The sequence below is a fragment of the Camelus bactrianus genome, chromosome 30 (assembly GCF_048773025.1).
Source record: "Camelus bactrianus isolate YW-2024 breed Bactrian camel chromosome 30, ASM4877302v1, whole genome shotgun sequence".
NCBI classification, from domain to species: domain Eukaryota; kingdom Metazoa; phylum Chordata; class Mammalia; order Artiodactyla; family Camelidae; genus Camelus; species Camelus bactrianus.
In genome coordinates, this window is record NC_133568.1 from 28,200,914 (window position 1) to 28,226,699 (window position 25,786).

Sequence of the window (25,786 nt, forward strand, 5' to 3'; positions counted from 1 at the left end):
TCCCCAGAGGAGACACATGCTTCCCGCGCCCTGCAGGGCTCCCCGGCCTCGGAGTCGGCGCCGGCTGGTGCGTCAGTCAGTCAGCAGGGAGGAAGTCGGACACCCCGGGAACTCCTCACGCAGGCACAGGCCAGAGCACGTCACCTCTCCTTTCGATAACCGTGCTAATCTCCCGGAGGACACCTCACCTTGTACGGAGGTAAGATCGAGAACGTGGGCAGCACGATCAGAAATGCACCCGGTGTTTCCCAACAGCAAGATAGCGAGGGGGGAACAAAGGCGCCGACGTAAATGGACTGACTCGTGTGTGTGTGTGTGTGTGTGTGTGTGTGTGTGTGTGTGCACGCGCATGCGCGCGGCGTGGCCATGCCCAGTTCCCGCACCAGCAAGGTGCGTGGCCAGTCACAGACACAGCCAGTGTGGGGTCACCATCCGCTTCCCAGTCACCAAGGAGGACATCGGCACGTGGCAGGACATCACATGCTCGGTCCTCGGTGACCGATGGGTGGACAGAGAGAAAGGACCGCTGCTCCCCGGAGGAATGTGCACGTTTAGCCGTAGCCCCCCCCCACACCCACCCACCAGGACTAGGGAGGGTGTCTCTCTGGGGCTTGAACCTATGACCATCACATGCCCGTCACCTGGAGGGAGCTCCCCATGCCAGGCTGACACACACAGTGCACCACACCAAGGGTGCTATCAGCGTCTCAGAGGCTGGTGCTGTCACCTCCCCACGTCGGGCAGGATCAGCATCCTTCTTGTGCAAACCAGCCGCCCAGGAGGACAGAGGCTCCCAATAAATAAACCTTCCCCCGAGAAGCAAGCCACGATCACGTACGACCCTGCTTCCGCTTCCTGCCAATTGAGACACAATCGTATCTTTTTCTTTGTTTGGGGAGGGGGCGTAATTTGGTTAGTTTGTTTGTTTACTTTCTCATGGAGGGACTGGGGACTGAACCCAGGACCTCGTGCACGCTAAGCACGCGCCCTGCGCCTGAGCTGTACCCTCCCCGCTCAGTTATATCCTTTAACTTTGAAACACATTATGGTTTAAAATTAAAATGTTGTTGGTGCCCCTGGGCCCCAAGCCTTGCCTCTGCTGTCCGCGCAGTAAACCACAGCGAATCTCAGCGCCATCCCTCTGCAGGCTTTGATGCAATTATTTCATCTGATTCAAGATTCTTTTTACGTCCCTTCCTGGATGTCCCGTGTGACTTAACGTCGCAAGGGGAAGAACAGTGTGTGTGTCTGGCGCAGGGAAACGGGAAAGGTGCCGGGGAGGGGGGGGATATGAGAAACACAAAGTCACCTTAAAAAAAAAAAAAAACAGTGTGTCTATCCTGGAGTCCATAAAACATCTGAAAAAGTACTCTGGCCATTTCAGCATCTTTTTCAATGTACTATGTTGTGAATCATCCAAAAACGCTTCTGTTACACAGAGCACTGACACTCGGGTTTGTGTTCAGCCAACAAAAATTTTAAAACCAGAGACCCCGACAGGCTGCCGAAGGACGTAAGCCACCTCCTGAAGCAGGGGACGAAGGTCTTACAAAGCGGAGAACTCCAAGACGTTTTTATTGATTTCAAATTCCAATAGAATGAGTATGTTTTATCTAAATAGTTTTATCACACAACTGAAACACTGAATTATTTTTTCAGAAATAGAGTTAAATACATCAATCTAGTTACAAATTCTAATATAAAGAGTACAAAATATAATGTTATAAATTGTATTTTAAAAAAGAAATACAAATTCTATGGTCTCTCGCATCTTACTGCCTCGAAGCATCGTTAGCAAGTTGAAGAATGAACATTTCCCCACGTGTGGGCCTCACACACACGCGCCACCGGGCACCTAAACTGTCACTCCCAGTCCTGGCCTGTGGTTTTTTCCTCACCTTTTGCTTAGTGTATAGAATGTTCTGTGATTAGAACTCACTCAAGTTAAAAGCAGTAAAACCACATATGCTGCTTCAGACTCGTGGACGTTTTGCCAGTGGAAAAATGAAGTCAAACAAATGCAGTCCTGGTTCGTGATCCTTGGAACCTCTCGGGGAGGTAATTTGCCTGTTTTACAGATAGAAGATAAGGAAGGAGGATCTGGCCACGAAACCCCAGGGGTGCACAGTCCTGCCGGCAGGCAGAGAACCGCAGTCACTTCCTGTGGCCCAGGAGACAGACACCCATCCCGTGAGCTACACTTGAACTCTGGGCAGGTCCCCTGGGACCTGCCGCATCCCAGGCTACGTCCCAGAGGCGTGCCGAATTATTAGAGCTGTGTGCACACGAGCAGCACTGTGCAGCCTGTGACAGAGGGGCCGAATGTGACCCACAGGGCACAGTCGATGCCCCCTGACCTCACCCAAGGGCCACGTGTAACCCCCAAGCTGGCCCCGGAGGCACTTCAAGAAACGAGTGCCTTCCTTGGTTTAAAAAATAAGTCAGTCAGTGTTGGGGTAATCTCTTCAAGCCTTTAATACTTTCCAAAACCCAAAAGGTAAAATCCACTTGACATGAACACCTGCACTGCGTTGTGCCCCAGGCGAACCCCGCCCAGGGCAACGGCCCGCAGGCCGTCCAGGAACCAGGCAGGAGGGTGACGGGGCCGCTGCCGGCCGCCCAGGAAAGATGCCAAAAGCGGACTTTTCAGAGAACTGAAATGTTCATTCTTCAAGTTAAGGAACACGAGTGAGTGGTAACCTGAGGGGCTCCTGTGGGCGCGTCGCTTGTGTTATCTGAGTTCAGCCACGAGGAAGAGGTGCGAGCGGGGGAGGAGGAGCGAGACCAGCAGCAGGAGAAAGTGCGGGAGCCGCGCGGAGGGGCTGCGGGCTGGACAACCAGACCCTTTACTGTCTAAGTGGCGTCTGACGCCAACACTGTAACGTCCTGTTACGAAACGAGGAAACAGCAGATCGGTAGAGGTAGTAGAGAGCGTAACAGTCAGGAGGCGACTCAGGAGAGGCCATGCGGAAGTCGTCACTGGGCGGGGAGAGAGCGGATCAGAACACATTGGCTAAATAAATAAGAAAACACAAATCATATTAAATACGATGGTCGAACTGACACCCACAAACCCATACAACACTGGCGCCCAGGGGAAGACAGGGGCCGGTCAGACCCCGAACGGCCCGTCTCGGAGGGCGCCGTTCCCGGGGGGCCCTGCCCCCGGCTGCTGGATTCAGGGAAAGCCTGGCTCTGCCCCCCGCGCGGCCTACGCAGGTCAGGTGTCCCCGCCGAGTCGGGCTGCTGCCCGGCCAGCCGGACCCCGGGAACACGTCCCCGTGCCCACGGGCCCCCGGGAAGGGGTCTCCCGGGATGACACCTGCACCCCCGCAGGCCAGCGGGCTCCTGCTGCCGCGTCTGAGACGGCAAAAATGCACAGGACTCCTCCGTGTCCCTCTGGGCACAGAATTCCTTTTAATAACTAAAACACAGAGAAACAGACAGACCGAACCACTGGCCCTCGTGCGTTCCCGAACCGTCTCCTTTCACATTCAGCCGAGAAAATAAAAGCCGGAAACCGCAGAAACAGTCACCGTGGGGAGACTCTCAAAATGATCGAACAGACGCCGACAGAACGGCGTTCTGACTTCTAAGGTGAACAGAGGAATGTGTCTCTGCAGCTTTGCTCAAAGCAACCTCACAGGCCAGTAAGTCGCAGCCACTGAGCAGTATCCGCCGGACATTCCTAGATACACCGAGACAGCATCGCTCTGGAACACATCTGGCGTCGGAGTACCAGGAAAAAGTAAGTAAAAATTGTATATATACACACGCACGTATATGGATAAGTGCGTGTGTGTGTGTGTGTGTGTGTGTGTAAGCTAGACAGGTACATTGCATTGTTTGCATTTGTTGCAAGGTAACCTGAACAGTCAAGTAATTTAAATTCAGGAACAAGTAAAATCCAGAACCAAATATTAACTAAAAACAACAACAAAACAGTAACAACAATAATAATAATATAATTCAACAAATCATTAGAACAGGAAAACCACACTTTAGGGGGTGTGTGTGTGTGTATTTAAACAAGTCTTTGTATCAGAAGCCCATTTTCTACAAAAACTGCACTAATCTGTTATGGTATTAAGTAAACTGTCCCTCTCACCGGTATTAAAGGTTAGGATAATTTCTGTACATGTAAAATTATTGCTTCTTTGAAAAATATATCTCGCATGCTCGTTTTAATCCACTTCCTGCCTTTACAAAACTTCACAATTAAAAAAAACCTAGTAAAGCTTTTGCAAAAAATTTCACAGAACATCTTCATTCAAGGCAGCAGTAACTTTTTGATAATGCATAAAATCATATGTGCAAAAATCTGAAACTCTCAGAAACATTACCATCACACATAGTGTCACGGTAACAGGAAAAGAAAATATCTCTATCTGTGGAATACAATTTTAACTGCATACACTGCAAGGCTGAAGATCCTTTGTGACGGGCCTTAAGCCACCCCTCCACCACTAAAACTTGCATCTGTGTGACTGACGAAGAGGTATATGAAGCCGCCCCCACCCACGGGCCGGGGGGGCTCCATGCTCTGGGGACAAAGGGACTCGTCCCAGTGGAGGCCCCGGACCAAGACGACAAGACATTAACTTGCTGGGACTGATGGGGGTGGCAGGGAGGGAGGGAGGGAGCACAGGTGGCCCTGGAGCAGCAGGACCCTGGTGACCTGGCCCCCATCTGCTCCAGGATTCTCCTGCCGGGACCAAAGAGGGGGTCCAATGGGGGGCGGAATCAGTGGCTAGATAATTTGTTAAGACGGGCAGTCTTCCGTTGTAAGCAGTTTGCAGAATATAGCCCTGTTACCAAAAGGTCCTGAGAATAAACAAAGAAGCCTGCTTTTCTTAGTGTTCTGCTAACTCTCTTTTCTGAAACAGAACCGAAGGCTCCCCTGGATGTGTCTCCGCTGCCGGACTCACCACGCACACTCGGAGGGAGGTGCGGCGCATGGGAAATGCAACCAGCCCCAAGGGGACACGGACGTGGTGGGACCACGGGGCCCTGAGGGTCCCCCCACCCACCCTCTCCATCCAGCCTTCTTCCCCAGCGCCCCAGCGGCCGTCTTCGCGAGTGGGGCGCTCCTCAGCACCCACCGGCCAAGGAGGGGCTGCGCGCGAGGGCGCTGTCAACCTGACCCTCCACTCTGTGTGCTGATGTCACCCCCCGTCCTCTGAGCACTGGTGGCTTCTGTTACAGTGCTAAGCAGCTTCACTCTGTCCCATGCGCACGGGAACCTTTTCCAGTGTCTCAAACTTGTCTTGAACAAGATAGATGCCTTGTGCCCCTACCATGCCTGCCAATACCACTGTTCATTGTAAGAGAACACGGGACTGCAGTGGGTGAGCACGGGTGTGCATACAGACCACCTGCACGTAATTCTAGAGCAGAGCGTCTTCGTTGGGTTTTAAACGTGTGACAAGGACAGGCTCCCCCTCCAGTTTCCGCTCCAGCCCAGCGGCTCTCGGATCCGAGGTGTCTGGTGGGGAGTCCTCCAGGGGTTTCCACGGGGCGGTCAGGGTCGCGGTCGGGAGGCTGCCAGGGCGTCCATGGGGGGTCTGCTGACGCTGCCACAGGGCACGGGTACTTGCAAGTGTGTCTTTAGCTTCCCTTTCTGAGAGGCACTGTCTGGATGGTATCTGCATTAGAATGGTCTCTCCCCTGGGGGGGAAAAGAGAAAAAAAACCAGAAAAGCTCATTTCTGCCTTTGGGTTTCCAAGTGCAGTTTTCCAATTAATTTTCTTAGCAACAACCAAGAACAAAAACAATGACCTTCACAGAGCAACCAAGTCAGGTCGGCAGAGGCCCCTGACTGCTGTAACTCGCTGCACGCAAGCGGGGAGCAGGGCAGGTTTTAGGCGTGCCTTCCCACCTTCCCAAGGCAGCTTCAGAAAGTCACCCTGCTGATCTAGGGGATTATCAGTCTTCTCTGTTTCGCATATAAGAACGGCAAATAACTGTCTGAAGCAGCTCCGGAGAAAAGGTTAAAAAGATGCCAAGATGGGACCAGGCAAGGATTCAAAAAAGCGATGCTCTGTGGCACAAAGCGGGCTCACATGTGAACGACAGTTCCAGAACAGGCTGAACTGGGGGCCGCACAACCGAACAGTGCAGCCCTCACAGAGGTCTGCCAGAGCCCGAGAGCACCCCCACCGACTTCCACGAATAACCACCATGCGGGAAAAACAGAAGGAGTATTCTAAAATCAAGGGAACCGCAAGATTAAAATCAGAACAAACGTGAGCCGGCAGCTTTCAGAGAAGGCTCTCCGATGGCATTTGAAGCATCACTGTTTGAACAATGGAGTTTACCATCTGAGGACAAAACACCAGGGCAAGATTAATCTTACTTAACTGCATTAACCTTCAACTAAAGTCGCGACGAAGGAAAACCAACAGCTTGAAATTAACATGCGCACATGAAACGCAGCGAGCATGAGCACGTCAAATCCTAACTGGTTTCCAGTTCCGCCCGCAGGAACCCTAGGAATAAGTAGGGGGGAGGACTGGTTGACATAATGAATTAAGCGCTTCTCTTTAGTTAATAGTTTCAGAAACGCCTCTTTAATACAAGCGCGGCATTCACGCCGCCCACCAGCCGACACCCGGAGGAAATCAGGAAGACATTCAACACGTTTGACGCGGGGCTGGGGGGCGGGCGCAGTGGTGCCAACAGGCGTTTATTTCAAATGTAGGAAACAGGAACGGAATGAGAGGTGATAAAACTTCCTGAAGTAGATGGTGAATTTCCTGCAGTGAACGGAGAAGGATGTTTTGCGTTTCTGCACGGTGACGTCACGCTGTGGAGAGCGTCATCGGCGTCGGGGCTCGTTCCGAACTGGTTCCAGATACAGGAGAGGCAAGAAAACAGCCTTTGTGTTGACGGACAGGGAGCCAGCAGTCACTGCAGCTGTCAGGTGAGCGGCCTTGAAAGTCTCCCGAACGTAACTGTGTGTAGCAAACAGACTTGCTGGGTGGGATTCCACAAATGGGCAAAGCACGTGTATGAACATGTGTGCTGAGTGTCTCTAGATCCCGCACACACGACGCAGACGCCATCCTCAGGGATCCCCCTGGATTCCCCTTCCTTTGGATTGAAAAACACAAACCAGGACTGGGAGGAGGAAAAAGGACCCTTCGAGAGGGCACAGGGTGATGGCCCTCTCCCCACAAAGGACTGAAGTCTCACACTGCAGGCTCAGAAAGTTTGAAGACTATTTATTTCAGAAGGACTGCAAAATCTTGCAAGCTGACTAACTCAGTGGTTAAATTTAGTCCATAAATCTGGAGGGGTAAATGTCTACTTCTTTATAAATGAAGAGGTGTGCTCAAATAGTATCTCATGTTGTTCTCACTCACTGATGCACTGGGACCAACCTCTTACTGCTCAACACTGCAGAACTACAGGGCTTTCAAGAAATGAATGAACCGACAACATAATGCCATTTGCAGCAACATGGATGTTCCTGGAGAATGTCATTCTAAGTGAAGTAAGCCAGAAAGAGAAAGAAAAATACCATATGAGATCGCTTATATGTGGAATCTAAAAAAAAAAGCTTAAATACAAAACAGAAACAGACTCATAGACATAGAATACAAACTTGTGGTTGCCAAGGGGACAGTGGGCGGGAAGGGATAGACTGGGATTTCAAAATTGTAGAATAGATAAACAAGATTATACCGTACAGCACAGCGAAATATATACAAGATCTTATGGCAGCTCACAGAGAAAAAAATGTGACAATGAACATATGTATGCTCATGTAGAACTGAAAAATTGTGCTCTACACTGGAATTTGACACAACATTGTAAAATGATTATAAATCAATAAAAAATGTTAAAAAAAAAAAAAAGAAATGAATGAAATTCACCTGAGAAATCAGGCACCAGGGAAAGGCAGCTATGGAAGAAGGGAGTCACCGAAATACTTAAATTAAGTGGACGCGTGGTGTTCTGAGCACACAAGTGGTTTTCATTCTCCAACAAAGAAACAGTCGTCAGAGAACGAAGAGCTTTCGGAAAACCTGGCTTACCGTCTCCCCTGCCCTGCAACCTGTGGGCTTCTCGGTGAGGCCGAAAGAAGTACCGTCTTTAAGGCATTTCACGTTTCGGGGATGCACACTGACTTCGGGTGCCTGCCGAGGTCTACTTCTCCGCCTTCTGACTTCACAAGGGAAGGGAAGGCCTGGGCGCTCACGTGTGGGGGTCAGTGACACGCACACACAGACGGCCGCACCCCGGGACACATGCGAGGCTCGGCCTCCAGAGGGAGGCCGCCTGTGGAACGGCTGGTGTGACGCCGCACGCGCCAGGACAGACACGTGACGCCCGCCGACTAGGACCGCCCCAGCAAGCCCTCAGGGCTCACGTTATTACAGGTCATTCTGGATGAATCCCTAGTCAAATTCACGACTTTTCATGTTACGTTCTATGTAATGGAAACAGGGATACTGTGTTTCAAGATTTTGGTTTCAAGAGTATGAAATCGCTGAATTTTGGAATGTGGTCTGTGATACTGAGAATCTCAAAGTGATTCTGAAAACAGCTTACACACATACTCAAATACACCACCCCGGGATTTCTCCATCATCTGCATCAGTCTCTGCAGCTCAAAATGAGACAAATTAGGTCGCCATTTATTTTCTCATTTCCTGTTATTTTGATTAATGGAATTATTTCTGCAGCTGAACTATTTTAAAATAACACTTAGAATAATAAGAAATAAACTATTAATCACAGTCTAAATTTTGGCAAGGAAGCCAAACAAGTCTAAACACCAGATTTCACATTTCAGCACCAAGTCGGTCCGGTCTCTTAAATCCCCAAGCCAGGGGAATGGAGGCGGGGGGTTAATTTTCTTCTGGTTTCAGACATTATTTTAATTTCTAGCATTTAATAACAATGTGATGGAGGGGGGAGAAAAGCACAATTTCTCTACAACACTGAAGAAACCCGCTTATTTCTCTAACATACACAGCATACTGATACCCATCTTTGAGCATGCTGTTTTCAAAAAAATGTTCTTTCTAATGATGAATTTTGGTGATGACTTGAAATGAAACATTCAGGTGCGTGAAATCTGTGACAAAGCCCCTTGAGAACGACATACACATGAATTCCTCCTCTCCCCTGGAATTTTGCTGGGAATATTAGCTCCTCTGATGGTCAGAATTATCTTCCTAATACAGCCAGCAAGCAGTGGGGGGCCTTTACGCCCCAGGGCTGGAAGACGGAGCCCACAGCCAGAGAAACTGAGCTCGTGAAGGGGGTACCTCACCCCCAGGGCTCAAACCCTTTTACGATAAATGCAAGAGAATGAGATGCCCACAGAGGAGACACCGTGCCCACGGACCACAGGATACCCTACGGTTTAGTCCAGGTCTTCACCATCCAATGACTCAGTGGGCTTTTCCGCTCAACCTACCAGAGGAAGAGTCGATAAAGAAACGGCTGCTCTGGGATCGCCTACCTCAATCGCAATCCTGTAACACAGACAGGACTTAACCAGCCTTATGTATAGAAAAGAAACCGCAACCAAAAACACACTGAAAGGAGACACTCTGACTTCTCCTCAAGCAGGTCATTCTTTTTTTTTTTAAAAAAACAGCTTTATTGGTGTATGGTTCCTGCACAGTAAACTACACATATTTCAGATGTATAGTTTGGTGAATGTTGATAGATGTCTACACCCATGAAACCACCACCACAATCAAGATAGCTAACATTTCCATTACTCCCCAACAGGTGCAACTTCCAAACTCCCAATGTAGCCCTTCCCACTCCCTTGACCCCCTGGTAACCATACGTGTGTTCTCTGTGTCTGTGAGTCTGTTTCTGTTTTGTAGGTAAGTTCATTTGTGTCCTTTCTTTAGATTTCACATACAAGTAATATCATATGGTATTTTTCTTTCTCTTTCTGGCTTACTTCACTTAGAATGATGATCTACAGGTCCATCCATATTGCTGCAAATGGCATGATTTTATCCTTTTTTATGGCTGGGTAGTATTCCACTCTACAAATACACCACAACCTCTTTATCCAGTCATCTGTCCATGGACACTCAGGTTGTTTCCATGTCTTGGCTGTTGTAAACAGTGCTGCTGTGAACATTGGGGTACGCGTGTCTTTTCGATTGTATTTTTCTCTGGATATACGCCCGGGAGTGGGATAGCTGGATCATACGGTAAGTCTATTTTTAGTTTTTTGAGGAATTTCCATACTGTTTTCCATAATGGCTACACCAAACTGCATTCCCACCAGCAGTGCAGGAGGGTCCCCTTTTCTCCACACCCTTTCCAGCATTTTTCGTTTGTGGACTTTTGAATGATGGCCATTCTGACTGGTGTGAGGTGATACCTCATTGTCGTTTTGATTTGCATTTCTCTGACAATTAGTGGTGTCATTAAACCCGTTTCCGTGCACGTTCACAGGCCTCATGCCTGCTCAACTGTTCCACTGTGATATGGTATATTATAACGTCAGGATTATCCAACAGAAAATTCAGACATTAATACGGCAAAGTCAGGGCAGCGGCCAGGTGGCTGTGTGTGCCCACCGGCTCGGGGTCTTCTGAACGAGGGCAGCCAGCCAGGGAACGGCGTCTAGGCTGACACCACTGTCCTCAAACCAGCGGCTTTCCCGCCCGTCCTTGAAGGCACAACTAGACAACACCAGAGCGTTGACAAGCACACCACAGGTTCCAACAGGGCGGGAAGATACCGAGGAGGGGACGTGGCCACAACACTGGGTCCCCGAGCTCATCAACCACGAGCAGGTCCACACAGACATATACGTGGGTGTCCTGTGTTTACACACGTGTCCCCACACATACCGAGTCTCCCCCCGTTACTAAGGACAACTCCTCACTCTTAGAATAACTGACCACGGCCCGAATGGGCTCGGGCTCCAGGCTTGGTCCAACCCCCACCTGACTTTCCAGAGCAAGCATGGAAGGCGGTGAGGCTACTGTCATCACTGCACAGGTGAAGAAACCCAGGGAAGTTAACCTGCCGATGCTGAGGTCTAGGTCAGAGCCTTTCTTCTCAGGAACACAGCATCTTAATAATTCGCACCAGTGTCATCTCTCGGAGCAGAACAAGCTGATCTTGACTGAACTTCAATGTTGACAGCTATTAAATATGCATGTGTTCTTCTCCACTTCAAACCTACATATTCACCTGCCAAGAGGCATCTCCAACTTGACTTGAAGGTCACTTGGAACTGGTTTTGTCCAGGTCCTCCAGCCACGTTCCAGGTTCCAGGAACGGCTCCTCCCAAGACCTGGAGCCTTAAGCCAGAACCTGGGATCCACCAGATTCTTTCCCTCCCTCACACCCTGAATCCAATACCCAAGTTTCGCCTCCTCCTGAACATCCCCACACCCGCCTGCTTGCCCCAGCCCCACACCAGCTCCAGCCACCTCCAGCTCTCGCCGGGATTACCCCAGGCACCTCCAAAGTGGTGCTCAAGCAGCTGTCCAGGACCCTGCGATCCATCCCGACACAGTCTGACCTGACTCTTACACACACACACACACACACACACACACACACACACACACACACACACACACCAGGCTGGTGACGTCATTGCCGGCTCAGGGTCCCCACTGCCCTTGGGATGAAATTCACACATCTCAGCACCGGCACCGGACACCCAGGTCTCCCAGGCTTGTGTCCTGAGCTTCTGCCCACCTGCCTGGCTCTGCCTCCTCCAGCCTTGAACTTCCTACGGTTCTGCCCATGGAACAGCCTCCTTCCTCTCCGGGACAGGGCGGGGCTCTCTGCAGGGGGCTCTGCCCTCTGCCCCCCAGGCCCCGCCCAAGCGTGGGCTCCAACACAGCGCTGCACCTCTGCCCTGTTTCCTTGCCTAAACCACCCACTGGACCTCAAGAACCAGAAAAGCAAGGAAAATATTTACCTCGTCTCTCAATATATTGATTATCTCCCCAGTATGACAGAGCCTGGCTCACAGGAGGCGCTCAGAAAAATACTGTTAGTAAGTGCATAAACGATTACTGGGAAAGTGAATTCCCAAATACTATTTCAGTTAGACAACTGAACGTGTGTTAGGTACATCTACAGAAGCCCATAAGCTTTAAGTGTTACATCAAATAATCTCTTCATGAATACCCAGTATTGCATGATTAAAAAAACACCCTTGATCCACAGCATCGAAGGCCCTCACAAAAAGAATGTGATTCAAATATTAACTAGTCAATGTTTTAAAGCACGTTAAACACGGAAAAGCACGTGGCTGCTAAGTAGGAGCCCCACCCCAGACACGAGCAGCCAGAGCCGTGCCGGGAGCCCACGCTGCGGCCTCCGTCTGCGGCAGCGGCTGTGAGCTCGGAGCCCAGCGCGGCCCGCGGGCCGAGCGCGACTCACCGCTACCGCACTGCTGCGGCTCCCGGTTACCCCGGCGGATGCGACTCTGTGGGACCCCTTCGACTCCCAGGTACATTAAAGGAAACAGAATTTCCTTCGAGAACCAGGACGCTCAGGGATTAATCAGCAAAGGCCACTTTCAATTCAGGAACTAAGACAAAAAGCGCTTCCCGAGGCCACAACCTCAAATTTGAACTTCAGCCAACGAGGTGCCATCGCAGCGGCGTGTAATTCAAATTCAGCTCAGTTCTGATGTCGCAGGTCCAACCACTGTCAGGCGACTCCAGGGAAGGACAGCTGGGCCACCGAGGCCCGGCCCCGGGAGCACATGGTGCCGAGCCCGCCGTGCGGGGTCACCGCGAGCTGAGACCAAGAGCCAGCTGGTAACAAGCATAAAAGAGCAGAACTTGGGTTTCGAGAGGCAGAGACTAAAGTATAAACACAGCTTTTCTCTTCCGGAATCAAGGGCGAGTAGCAACTGCGCTGCACTCCCCACACAGCTGTGAGCAACGCAGGAATCATTTCACACACAGCCTGAGCGACCTGCTTGGTTTCTCCATTAATGTGCAGCAAATGAACTGGTGTGTGTTCCTGAAGACCCTCACCGAGTTCTTCCCAGACCTGCCTGGGGCTTCCTGCCCCGTCAGCCACGCGTCCAGGAAAGCCACGTCCTGGGTGGCTGTGATGGGTGGCCTGTGTCTGCAGGACCACCCTGGACTGATCCCACCTGTAATCTCAGGAAGCAATTCTCCAATTACGGCCCGACCTGGCTGCTGATACGTCCCGCAAACACATCACAGTGACTCCGGCGAAGGGGGTTTATTCCTGTTCAGAAGGAGGGTGCAGCCTATTTGGAGTGGAGGCTACACGTGCTGGGAAATCTTTCCATTCAGCACTCAGTGAGATGTTCTTTCTTTCATACACTGTCACAGCATCATGAGACGACGTCACTCTGTCCTGAGAGGAAGGACTTCATTAAGGGAGAGACGTCACTCACCGAGGCTGGAACACAGGGCGGGGCGTCCTGCCGCGACCTATGAAGAGAAGGCTTTTCACAACAGGGAGAGTCTGAAAACTCGATGAAAAACAAAAACGAAGTCTCTCCGATCAGTTGGTGTCAGTCCCAAGGCCAGCTCAGCCAGGAGCTGGCAGCGGGCTCCGGGCAGAGCCTCTCATCTCTCCCAGAGACGCAGGCTGGCATTTCCGCAGGGACCTCCGTCACCGTCCTCGCCGCCAACAGCCGTGACTCCCACGCCCGTCCAGGCAAGATGTGCTGACGTGGCCCAGCCACCCAGAGGGGACCTGGGGTGTTGACCCCGGCGGCACAGACACCCCTCTTCATTTACGAAGTGGGGAGGCTGCAGGTACAGAACCTCCAGGGCGACCGGTTAGAGAACAAGAACGTTGTGCAGAAAACGCCCATGGAGAATGAGAGGACGGGCGGTGGGGGACAGAAAGGAAGAGGAGCTCTAAATCCACGTGCTCTCAGCCCAGGAGAACAGGGAGACCACCAGGGGGGGCTCCCGACCTCCGAGCAGGACCCTGACTCCAGCATCCCCGGGCCAGGAGCCCGCCCCACGCTGCGGACTGAACGTTTACACTCTAAGGCCCCATGTCCGCGGTGCGCTGTGCGCTATGTCCCTGCACATGGCTGTCCTTAGGCATCAGGGCTGAGCGGCGGTGTGAGTCCTACGGGAATCAAATCAAGAAGAGGGTGCGGCCAGGAGGCACCAAACTCAGCAGGACACTGCCTGCGGAGTAATTCAAAACACCGTTCGGAAGACAGGAGGCAAAACGTAGCTTGTTCTCAAGCAAAATCCCCCGCAAGGCGTCTTGAGTGGAAAAGTATGAATTTCTAGTGTTTAACGTTCCCACCGGTCCCTACCAATTCCCTCGCACCCCGCCAGACCCAGCGCAGTGGCACGGACCGCCTCCGTGGAGCCCTTGGCCCGGGCGACCCTCCGTGTTCATCGGTCACCCAGAGACGGTCCCGAAGGACGGGGTTCTCATTCACAGCAACAAGAAGTCACTTCCGCCTCCGGTAAGACACGCCGCGGTGCCTCCATGGCGGCCATCAGGACGCCCTTCTCCCAGCTCCCAAACCCAAACATCCGCCCGTCAGGAGACCTACTTGTTTGGGGGCGTCTGCAGAGGTGGCGTGGATGTCAGCACCTCGGAGGCCATTAGACTCAAAGAGCACTGTGGGGACAAGGAGGTGCGTTAGCAGGAGGACCGGGCCACATGCGTCCCTTACAGATGAAGCATTACCCGCCCCTCCCCCCCGCCCCCCCCAAAAAAACCAGCGGGGCTCAGCCTGTGGCCAGAAAACACCCGTTTACCGTGACACTTACTGTAAGAGGCTGGAAAGGCTGCCTGGGGCCAGTGCCCTTTTTAATTCAGAATTCACCACTGAAGAAACCCAGCAGTGACAAGAGTAATTAGCAGGGCGCGTGCAGAGGGACCCTCCTCCTGCATCACTTACCGTCAGGCCCCTGTCACTCTGCATCAGTCCCACTCAGGATGCACCCTTCGCACTTGGGACCAAGTGCCCTCCAGCCCCGCCTCGCCCCGCTGTGTGGCGTCTGCACACACACGTCCACCCGGTCCCGTTTACAGAGAGGCCGAGGGATTCCGCCTCTCAGCCCTGACCGGGCCACGGAGGCCGGCGGTGCCAGGAGGGGAACAGCCCGCGGGCGTCCGGCGGACGGGGCTGGGCTTCCAGCGTGCGCGGGGCCGGCCCGCTCGTCAGCGCGGGCGCGCCTCAGGCGTCTGCTCTCTACAGCAGAAGGCTCGCAGACAGGCTTATCTCAACTAAACCCCACAGCGCTCGGACGCGAAGGAAAAACCATTTCAGGTGCTGGGTGGGAGAGTCTGGAGGATAACCGTAGAAGAGGACGCCTTACCCCTCACCTCGCGGGGCCAGACCTAAGTATGTCACCCACTGACCCCGGGAGATAAAGCGACGTGGGAGAGGCCACACCCCCAGGGCCCCCGGGGTTGGCGGGTGGGTACCTGTGTGAGCCCGCATGTGGGCCCTGAGGTGGCTGGGCTGGTGGAAGGACTTCCCACACTCCACGCAGACGAAGTCTCCCTGGTGGGCCTGTGTCCGGAGCGTCCCTGGTGGCGGTGCAGGTGCGGGGGGTGGGGGGGGGAGAGGAAAACATCGTTAGTCTGTCAGCTGGGCAGTGATGGGCGGTGCCTCCAGGCCCCCTGACATCCCCCACACTCAGGACCTCCAGGGAGCACGGATCACAGCGAATTAAATCATGCTCAGTGACGTATCCGCACCAGGAGCTCCTCAGATGTGCGGACGCGGGGCCGCTGGGTGCCTGACATCCGGCCAACGGAGGGGTGCTCGGGACCAGGAAGCAGGGCCAGGCCCAGGCCCTGCCCCGTGGCAATGCCGGTGCTGGACCACATGCAGGGAGCCGAGCATCCGCCCCCTTCACCTGTGCGCATCCCGGGCAGGGCACAGACGGGACACCTGGAAGGAGGCTGGGCTTGGAGCGCTGGCCTCCTGTGCCCTCCTGATTCTAAAAGACGCCCAGCTCTTGTCAGAAAGGGGTGCAGACGATGCTGACTCATCTGCCTTTTCTGTCTGAGGGCACCTCTCTGCAGAAAAGGCTAATTTTTCTTGTAATCGTAGCTCCGAAGAGACTTTCCAGGGTCTGACCTTCCCTGTTAGGCTTCACAGCAATGCAACTCAGTGGAAAAACAAGAACCAAAAATGCCAACTAGAAAAAGTGATGCCTGTAACAACAGATTTTTTAAAATGATGTTCCCTGAGCTGAGCATCGATGTACCTGAAATCTGACCTTCGAGTGTAGAAGGTGAGTGAGGGGATGACCAAGGGTCTTTGCCAAATCAGCCGAAACCAAGTCCTCCTTCCTGCCCTGATTCAGAAGCCACAGCACGTAAAAAGAACACGCAGTCGCTGCTGCGTTGCAGGTGACGTCTACGCAGGTTACAGCCACAGAAATGTAGGCATTGCAGGGCAGACCTGGTCAGATTTCCCCTTGGACAAGTCAGGACCGTGAGTCTTGGAGAAACAGAAGAACTTGCCCACAAAGTACTCAGCCTCCGCTGCCTCACTCAGGAGCTCGAGACGAACGACAAGACTCCCCCTGTCGCTAGTGGACGCCGCTTACTAACCATGACAAGGGCGCCCAGTCCTCAGTGACGACCTGGACAGTGGCACCCGGCCAGGGGACTCCAAGAGCGGCAGGCTCGTGTGTGGAGACTGTCCGCCGCCTCTTCCTTGGAGTTTGGACCGATTCAGGTGGTGGGGGGAGAACTGAGGAGGGCGTCCCTGGGTGACCCACCGATGGGCCCGAGGGCCGGCCTGGGGTCCTTATGGTCAGACGCAGGCAGTGTGAAGTCACCTTCTGCCAACAGCTAACACACTACTGTCGCTGCCTCCTCTTATCCTGGTCCAGGAAAATCTCAGCTCTAAGAGCACCTCTGTTCCTTTTCTCTGTAAGCACCACCCAGCTGGGCTCCTACGAAGACACCCTCGGATGACTGCTCTGGGCGCCTGGATTTCCCCAAGTATAATCGGGCCGCGTCTGAACGTAGGTTCTAACTGTGCCTCCAGGACTCCCAGTGGTGATGGTGACCACGCGGCCTTTGCACCTAGCATTCACAGCATTCAAAATGAAGCCATGACAGCGCTTTTCTCCTGCGTCATCCTCTTAGCAGCTGATTCCTATCCAAACTAGCAGGAGAAAACACAGCACCTGTAGCCGCTCATGCACTCCTCCCTCCTTGAATGAGGTGTGCACCTGCCAGCGCACACGCGCACACACGCACTGTCTTCCCACACGGATCCCATCATGTCACTTTTTCTCCACTTTCTAAAGACAAGACACTTTTGCCCTTTGTGGTCAATAATGTTATGCCCGAGCTACTGCAAAACTCTGAGCTCATGAGAAAGGTTATAAACTTCATTTGAACGGAAGACCTCCCAGGGAGCAAGCAGCTCTGACACTCCGACCTCGAAAGCAAAGCTGTGGACACAAAGCGGGCTTAAAAAGGAAAGAGAGAGGCCTGGCGGGTCTCCCGGGGGCACCTGCCCGCTTTCCCTCCAAAGCCTGCAGCCTTCACTGAGCTCCACTTCGCTGCAAGATGCCCCTCCGTCTGCAGGGGAAGAAGGAGGCCGAAGGCGCCCACCAGGCCCCACACAAAGGAGGGCAGAGCTCCCGCCACCACGCCACGAATGCGTCCTGGGCACAAGTGATTTTTCAAAAGTCCCAACAAGAAAGACCTTATGTATTATCCTACGCAGATTTATCCCGTTCTTTTCTTTTCAACATTTATATCCTAAAATCCATGGTACCCTACGCTACAGGCCGGGCACAAAGTCTGGGAACACCGCCATCAGTTGCTATTTTATTACTGTTCTGTCAGCACACCGTTCGTGTGAGATTCACACGTGTTTCCAGGCTTGGGAGCTGCACTGCAGAACGATTACAGAAAATGTAGCTGTTTTCATCTTTAAAGGATTCGGCCTCGAGACCCTAAGGGAAGTGACGATGGCCGTTTCCATGTAGCGTCTTCCCCCGTCTGGCAGAGTTTCCAGACTGCTCATTTCTACCTAAACCTCATTCCGTCCAAACACAGGTGGGGAGAAGCTTTCTGAGAACTCTCTCTCAACCTCAGAAAAACCTGAGGTCTCAGAGGCGACGTTCTCTGTGGAAACACAAGACAGCCCTCGAAGCAGCACAGAATCGCACTCCAGCGCCACAGCAACCGTGTGTCCACGACAGAAGACGTCCTCTTCGTGCACCAGACCCCTGTCTGCGTGCTTCTGCCTCCTCCACCACCAGGGATGGCACATGACACGTGGACCCCACAGCCCGCGTGGAGAGGCTGTGACCTTCACCCTGCAGATGACACTCGTGGGGAGAGACACAGGACAACGGGGGACCCGCAAAGTGCGGACAGACTTGCAGAACCGGACAGTCAACAAGGAGCATCTGGAACGGAGACGAATTAGCTCAGGTTCTCGATTCACGGCTCCAAGTCAGCCGCCCACGCCCGCGAGGGGAAATGAGAGTGGAAAACAGGACCTCACAAGCCTGGCCACCGCGCCTTCGGTCACGGGCGGAGAACGCAGGTTTGGGAGGGGCCACAAGCGGGCCTGGCCGCAGCAGCGGGCGCACAGGAGCACCGCGGCTCTGACGGCCTCTCGACGGTCAGACCCGCCACGCCTGCTGGACTTCCCCGCGGCTACGATGCTTGAGAAGTGTCATAAACAGACACTCAGAGGAGAAAGGAACCAGCGAAGGCTGACAAGGCGGGGCGCTGGACCAGGGCAGGGTCCAGGACAGACAGAAGACTCAAAGGACTGTGGACCAGAAGAGCCCTGGGCTGCTCTGAACGGCCCCAAGTCCAGGCCAGGAGCCACACAGAGTCGGGAGAGAGAAGGGGCCAGTGGGGGGGGGGGGTTTCAAGTCCCTCCTGCAGGGCAGCCGACATAAACCGAGGCATGTCGACCAGGGTTTGCACAGCTGACCTGAGTCCTCCCCTAAGCCAGAGGGCTACGGTTCTCAAACCGCACCGATCACCTGGTGCGTTAAAGCCAAACGTCTGTAGGCACATCCCCTAAGAAACCCAAACCAGAGTGGCCTACCCCTGACACAGTTCAGCGTGCACCTGGGAAGAGGACCCCATCTGGGAAGAACACACATGTTCTGCGGGCGAGTTGGCACTTTTCACACTTAAAAGATAAATATTTAGCCTCTGTTCGAGAAAAATATAAAAGCCCCCGAACTGTTTATTTAAAAAATCTGAAAGAAAAGGAAAACATTTCGGGCTACTTGTACTTTCAATCTTGTCACCTGAAATTCACTGAATCTTAACTTGAAACTCACTTCTGCTTCTCACGAGAGGAAGAAAAGCAACAAGAAAGACCCACCAGGAGCACAAGGGCCTCTCAGGAGCCGGCCTGTCCGCCACTTACTAGGTGCGCCGGCAGGTTAGAACCATGTGATTTGAGCAGGTCACTAGGGTGTAAGGAATTAAGTCGCAAGTCCAGTTTACTAGGTGGAAATCATTAAAACAAAAACCAAAAACAAACCACTGGTGCAGACGCCCCACTCACTCCCCGGGAGGGTGCCGTCTGGGGGCAGCACTGACAGAGGGGGCACCAGAACGTGGCCCCCAAAACTCACCATCATCTTGTGCCTAAATCTCCCCTGCTTTAGGGTCCACCTGGAGCACCGAGCTTGGCGTGAGATCCAAAAAGCCAGCTCATTTTTACGTTTATTCCATCGCAGAGCAAATAATGCGCCTGACTGGAAAACACTGCTGAGAACACGGAGCACTAGCTAAATTTCACAAACATCCGTAACCGTGGAGACGCCGAGCTACGCACGCAGAGGAGCCTTCCACTGCCTACCAAGGGGCCGCGCACCGCAATCAAGCCCCGGGGCGGGGAGGAAGCCTTAACCAGGACACACCTGTGTGCACTGCATCTCGTGAACTCCTCCAGAGAGGCCTCTCCACCACCTCCGGGCAGCCAGGTTCCACTTCCTTCTAGGAATTCTCAACAAGCACTGATCTGAGCCGGAGCCCTCAGGCCTCCAGGGTAAGGACTCCACTGACAAAACCTTAAGACCAAGGAATGCCTGAGTTTTCTCCTAGTGGAAAAAGTCTCCGTTTTTCCCTAAGGGTAGACTGGGACCGAAGCATCCTGGTCACGTGGACATGGCTCCAGGCATGGAGCTGAGCAGGTACCAAGCCACAGGAGAAAACCAGGAGCTCACAGATGCACATCCGTCCACTCGGAACCACAGCCACCGGACATTCGCACGACGGATGGGGGTGCTCCCTGTTTATACAACCTCCCCAGACCCCGAACTACGTCCCCCACGGGTGCTTCCAAGTTCCTGGAATTTGAGAAACCAGATCTCAACTCATCATAAATGGTCGCCTACTTTGACAAATGATAGATGCATGATGTGAAGTTCTGTCCAAAAGTGAGGCCCACCCAGGTAATGAACTGAGAGCCGGAGCCCCAGTGGGGGTTTTGGTCTGTGTTGGTTTTTTTTTATAGGAAATACTTGGATTTCCCGGTGTTCAGGATGTTAACTGAGAGCAACCTTCAGTTTACATTCAAGAAAAAGGGCACCATGTCCAGTGCAGGTGTTCAATGCACACAGGGACATTCGCTGACAATTTGTAATTATTATCACTCTTAGGGATCAACACCAAGATATTGGGAGGAAAGGAAGATAATGATTTGAGGTCTAATTTTTTCCAGAATTTGAGCATAAGTTAATTCTCCAAACCTACGGCACACTTATGCTCTGCAAAGGCTCTGCTCACGATGCTGGAGCACTGACGAGCATTTTAAACATCATGTACAAGTGAAAATAAAGCAGTCTCTTCAAACGAACATCCTGCCTTTGGAGACACAAGGCACAGTGAGCACCCACCGACTCCTGGTTTAGCACAGCGAAGTGCGACGCGCCCTGGAGGCCGCCTGCCCGGCGTGGAGGAGATGGAGACAGACCCGGGAGGTGTGCAGGTGACCGCCCCCAGGAGGCCGCGACGCCTCCAACACCAGGCACCCGCTCCCCAGCGGGAGTCCGGGAGCAGGAAGGCGTACACCTGCGTGCAGGGCGGGCGGGCTGCACGCAGACGCAGCGGGCGGGCACACTGGGTCCTTCTAAGCAGAGGCTCCCCGGTGAGGTCCCTGAGGACCTGGTGCCCGCGCTCCCAGGGCGGGTGGGGGGGGGCCCGCAGGTCTTACCTCTGTGCTCGAGCGCTGGGCCGCTGGCACCCCAGCCCTGGTAGAGGGCAGCGAAGTCCTTTGGAATGTACGTCTTAAAGACATTGAGGAAGTCCAGGCGCTTCTCGGGGCCCTCGGACGGCGGCTCCGGCTTGATGGTGTGCAGGACGGCCGCGTTCCCTCTGGGGCCCGCTCCGCAGCCAGCCTTGGAGGGGGGTTCTCGGGGAGGTAGAGGGGGGCCCCCGTCGCCCTTCCCTTGTGGCTGACCCTGAGGCTGGGGGCTGAACTTGGCTCTCGGGGGGTCTGGGGCACTGTGCTTACTGGGGGGGCCAAGGCCGGCTCCGGCCGGGGGGGTGAGGTACTTGTCCCCCAGCCTGCTGTTGGCCGGGGGCTGGGAGCCCGCGCGGGTGATGACGGTGGGCGTCGGGGGGGCACTTCTGCTGAAGCCACCGCCGCCCGCCACGGGCCCGGGTCTGGGGCCAGCTTCCGGCTTGCTGGGCTTGGGCGGGGGTAGCTGGGCCGGAGCTCCGGGCAGCTCGGGGCCCAGGCCGGGCTTGGTCTGCCGATGCCCGTCGGGGCCAGGCGCCCAGAGCGCACAGGGGCCCCCGGGGGCAGGGCTCTCCTTGCTCCGAGGCAGGCTGGCGGCTTTCGTGGTCGCGCCCAGGGGCGAGGGGCTGCCTTTGGGCCCCGGCGCCCCGCCCGGCACCTGAGTGCGCGTGAACCGAGAGATGGGCAGAGGCTGGCACTCTTTGCCCCCAAGGGCAGGCGGGGGGCCGGTGCGCCCGCTCCGGGAAAGGAAAACCAAGTTGTTTCTGATGCTTTTGTAACCGTTGGGCTGAATCCACTGGGGGGCCATGGAGTTGCAGCTGACCCTGTGCCAGATTCGCTTGTGCATCCACAGGACCTCGGGATAGTAGGTCTTGTGGTTGCAGTAAGGACACGGGTGGACGGCCAGGGCGGCCTGCAGGGAGGAGGCCAGCTCCTTACGGCTGGGGTCGTCCCGCGTCGACCGCTCACTCAGGTCCAGCGGGATCAGGTCCGGGGCCGGCGCCCTTCTCCCTCCCCCGGCAGGCTCCTTATTGTGCAAATCGGACAGTTTCTCTTCCTTAGCGGGGTTGGCCTGGCTCTCGGAGGAGAGCTGTGGGTCTGCTCGTTCCGGAAAAGTCTGATGGGAGCTGGAAGAGAAGCCTGCAGCATGCCTGGGGCCAGGGGCCTCCTGCCTGGGGTGGAACGCTGGCATCTGCAAGTCCCTAGAGAACCGAGGCTGCTCTGGTCTCGTGGAAGCCCCTCTGCTGCTGTTTTCAAGTGCGGACACAGAAGCTGCGATCCCGGCGCGGGGCTCGCCCGCGTCTTTTCCTGATGGGTTATTTCCAAGTGTGAGACTCTGGGCCCCGTTGGTGAGCACAGTCGATGCTACCTCCTCAGAAAAGCAGCAGCGGTGTGGCTTTGCCCCTGGAGGATCAAAACGCAAAACGCCAAGTTACCATTTCTCACCAGGACAGAACAGGAGACGGAGGAGCACCCCCCAACCGCCGAGTGCCTGGCGGGGAGGGACACGCTGGTCTTAGGCCACAGCGCGATCCGGGCCCGGGAGCAGCAGGTTCGGTTAAGGGCAGCCCACACCTAAGGGCACGATGGCGGTATCTGGGGTGGGGCTTCTTTTTTCAGTTAAATGACTCAGTAGGCTGTACGGGAACGACAGAGCCTCCTGTCCAGCGACAGGTTACTAGTTAACAGAGGGTGACGAGGTGCATCAAAAACCAGGAGAGGGTGGAGGCAGAGCTTAGGGGTAGAGCATGTGCTCAGCTCGCGTGAAGTCCTGGGTTCAAAGCCCAGCGCCTCCATTAAAAATACATACAAACGTAAATAAGTAAATCTAATGACCTCCCCCCCCCACAAGAGGGGGGGTATAGAACCTGGAATTAAATTCAAGGGACCATCTCGTCCTTTGCTTAATTCGGATTCAGGCTCAGTCTGTCAACTTCACTTTTACGTTTTCAGAGTCACGCCTGCAGCTGGGGACCTGGCTCCTTCCGGCGTTAAAGGGACGCAGATGTGTGGGGCCCCATGCCAGACACGATGAGAGGAACGGGCGTGTTGAAGCAGCGGGGCCGGTGTGAGCGGACACTCCGCACCTGCAGGTGCTCCGAGCACGTCTGTCAGAGCCCCCAGACGCGATGCTCCCACAAGAGCCCCGCGAGAACCTGCGCGCCTCTGACCAAGACGCTAAGCAAGAAACTGAAGCAGGGAAGTTACCCGCGTCACCGATGGGGGCGGGGCCGTGTTATCAGGGGAAACAGTGACAAAAGCAAAGGCCCCACCGCTGGCCGGCGGCCTCCCAGCTCCGGAGGACCAGTGAGAACGGGGAATGTCAACAGCCTGAGATCAAGAGGGGGCGACAGGAGGGCAGCTGAGGAGCAGGTGCTTCTCCAAACCAGACCCCCTTCCAGCTGAGGCTCTCGGTTAACAGGGCTGGGGAACCCAACTGCCAGCAGCAGGTCAACTCAGGGAGGCCAGGCCCGCCGTCCTGCCCTCGGCCTCTCTCCCCAGCTCCTCCCCACGAGAATCGCACTACAAAGCGCAGCCCTGGATGCCGTCAGGCTTCAGTCAAAGCGGCAGACAGGTGCCCACGCAGCCCCACGGGGAGGGGCTGCAGGGATGGAGGAACCAGCAGGTGGGCCCAAGGATGCTCAGGACCTGCATCCCCGGGGGAGGTGGGGGAGCAGAGACCGGCTGGGAGGGCACTGCGTTTAGAGTGGCCCTTCACAGGTGGCCCGGAGGCCAGATGGGACCACCCAGGACGGCGTCGTCCCCTCCCCTCCAGCCTCGACCCCTCGCCCCTGGCAAGGCCGCACTTGAGCTGGGCCCCGACGGCCACTATTCTGACAGACAGACAGACAGACAGACAGACCCCAAAGGCAGGAGGAGGTCAGCCCAGGGCCAACCACAGGCAAGAAAGGCTCAGCACACAGGGCCGACGTCCAGTGTGGCCAACAGAAAAGGCAAGAGGAGGGGCAGTGGCAGTGGCTGATTCCACGTCCCCCACCCCAGCTCTCTCTCCACTCCCAGCTGGACTGCCCCCCCGAAAAGGCCAGTAAGGGAGCAAGTGTGGTGCTGCTTCCCCAGGGAAGGGCCTGGCGACAAGGTTCGGTGAACCCTCTGCTCTCTGTCCCCGTGGACATGAGGAGACTGGACAGAAAAGGAAAGGAGGTGGGACACAAGATCCAGGACTCCAGCTTCCGGAGGAGGCAGAAGAGCTGACGAGATGCGCTGTCCGTGGATCACGGTCGACAAGCCCCTGGGGTCAGCACCCAGGACGTGCGCTCCAGGTAACACAAGAGGCTCACCTGGGAGGAGGGGGTTGTGGGAAGACCCTGTGGGTCCCAGGGGACAAAAAGGGCACCTTGGGAGGAGGCCGGGAGAGCGAGCATGGACCCTCCATGGCCACTGTCCGTTACGCCTTCCTTCCAGCTGAACTGCGGACAGTTTGGGGAACAAAGACTACATTCCAGGTTTGTGTATTTCAAACCGATCCTTGGAAACCCCTCCGCTCTAACTAAACACGTGAATATATAAGGCACGGCGGGAGTATTTCATGTTATGGAACAAAGTCACTGAAAAGGTGTCCGCATGACACCTTATCAGGTGCTAATGGAGCAAACGTTCAACCAGGAGGGCGGGAGTTCCTGCCCTCGTCCCACATTGCCACCATTCACGGGAACGCGCGTCCAACAACCAGTCACGGTCCTGCCTCAGGGTCTATGCACCTGGTGTTCTTCAGAAACACTCTGCTGCTGGGGGCCCCCAAGGCCTCGCACCCCCACGAGGAAGCATATTCCAGACCTCCCTGCATAACAACCCCCCCGCACACCCCTTCCCAGTTACCCAGCGCAGTCCTGCCCTTCCTGGGCCCTGTGCATATGTAATTGTTTCTTCTCTGCCTCCCTCGAAAAGGATCTGAGCTCCAAGAGGGCAAGCCATGTTGTATTCACCTCTTTACTGCCAGCACCTCGTGCATTTCGTCCTCCGTAAATAATCCATGAACATACATTGAATCAATGATCAATGAGTGAGTAAGGCACTTAATGTCCAAGATTAACACGTAAGCAGACAGCACACAACTAACGCACTCCAGAGGGCACGCGGTGCGGCATGAAGTGCGGCGTTCAGCGAGCCGTTCTTAAGGGCCTGCAGAGACCAAAAGTAAAGACTTCATTAAAAAAAAAAAATGCAAATTTTTCTTAGGGGAGGGCACAGCTCAGAAGTAGAGCGTGCACTCAGCACACACAAGATCCTGGGTTCAATCCCCAGCGGCTCCACTTAAAAAAAAAAAAAAACCTATGCAGAAGTAAAGAGCATGCAGGTGATCTCAGGGGTGAAAGGGGTCCAGAGACACAGAGCAAAGACTCACAGGGTCACCAGCCTAGCGTCACGTGCTGGGTGGGGTCCTAGAAACACAACAAACGCGGCTCATGACCATTTACGGGAGCTGAGGGTGGCCGTCAGGGACCCAGCCTCGGCCTGATGAGTCCTCCCCTATTTACAGTGACCAGAGTCCTGGAGTATTCAGACTTGCCGAGTCCTAAAGTGACCCTACCCACCCTCTGGAATTCTTTGGTCCATGAATGCCATCAGACACCTGCTCTGACTTCTGAAGAA

General features: G+C 54.5%; 1 protein-coding gene across 7 annotated transcripts in view; it reads right to left on the minus strand.

Moving 5' to 3' along the window:
- Nucleotides 1-1,546: 1,546 nt before the first annotated feature.
- ZNF516 (zinc finger protein 516) overlaps nt 1,547-25,786 on the minus strand; it is a 97,023-nt gene continuing 72,783 nt past the window's right edge. For all 7 annotated transcript variants that reach the window (XM_074355376.1, XM_074355372.1, XM_074355374.1 and 4 more), the window contains exons 3-6: nt 21,149-22,579; nt 15,406-15,510; nt 14,525-14,592; nt 1,547-5,667 (exon numbers count right to left, since the gene is read on the minus strand). In XM_074355376.1, the coding sequence (XP_074211477.1) occupies nt 5,608-5,667; nt 14,525-14,592; nt 15,406-15,510; nt 21,149-22,579 (1,664 nt within the window). In that variant the 3' untranslated portion in view covers nt 1,547-5,607. The remainder of the gene's footprint in view (nt 5,668-14,524; nt 14,593-15,405; nt 15,511-21,148; nt 22,580-25,786) is intronic.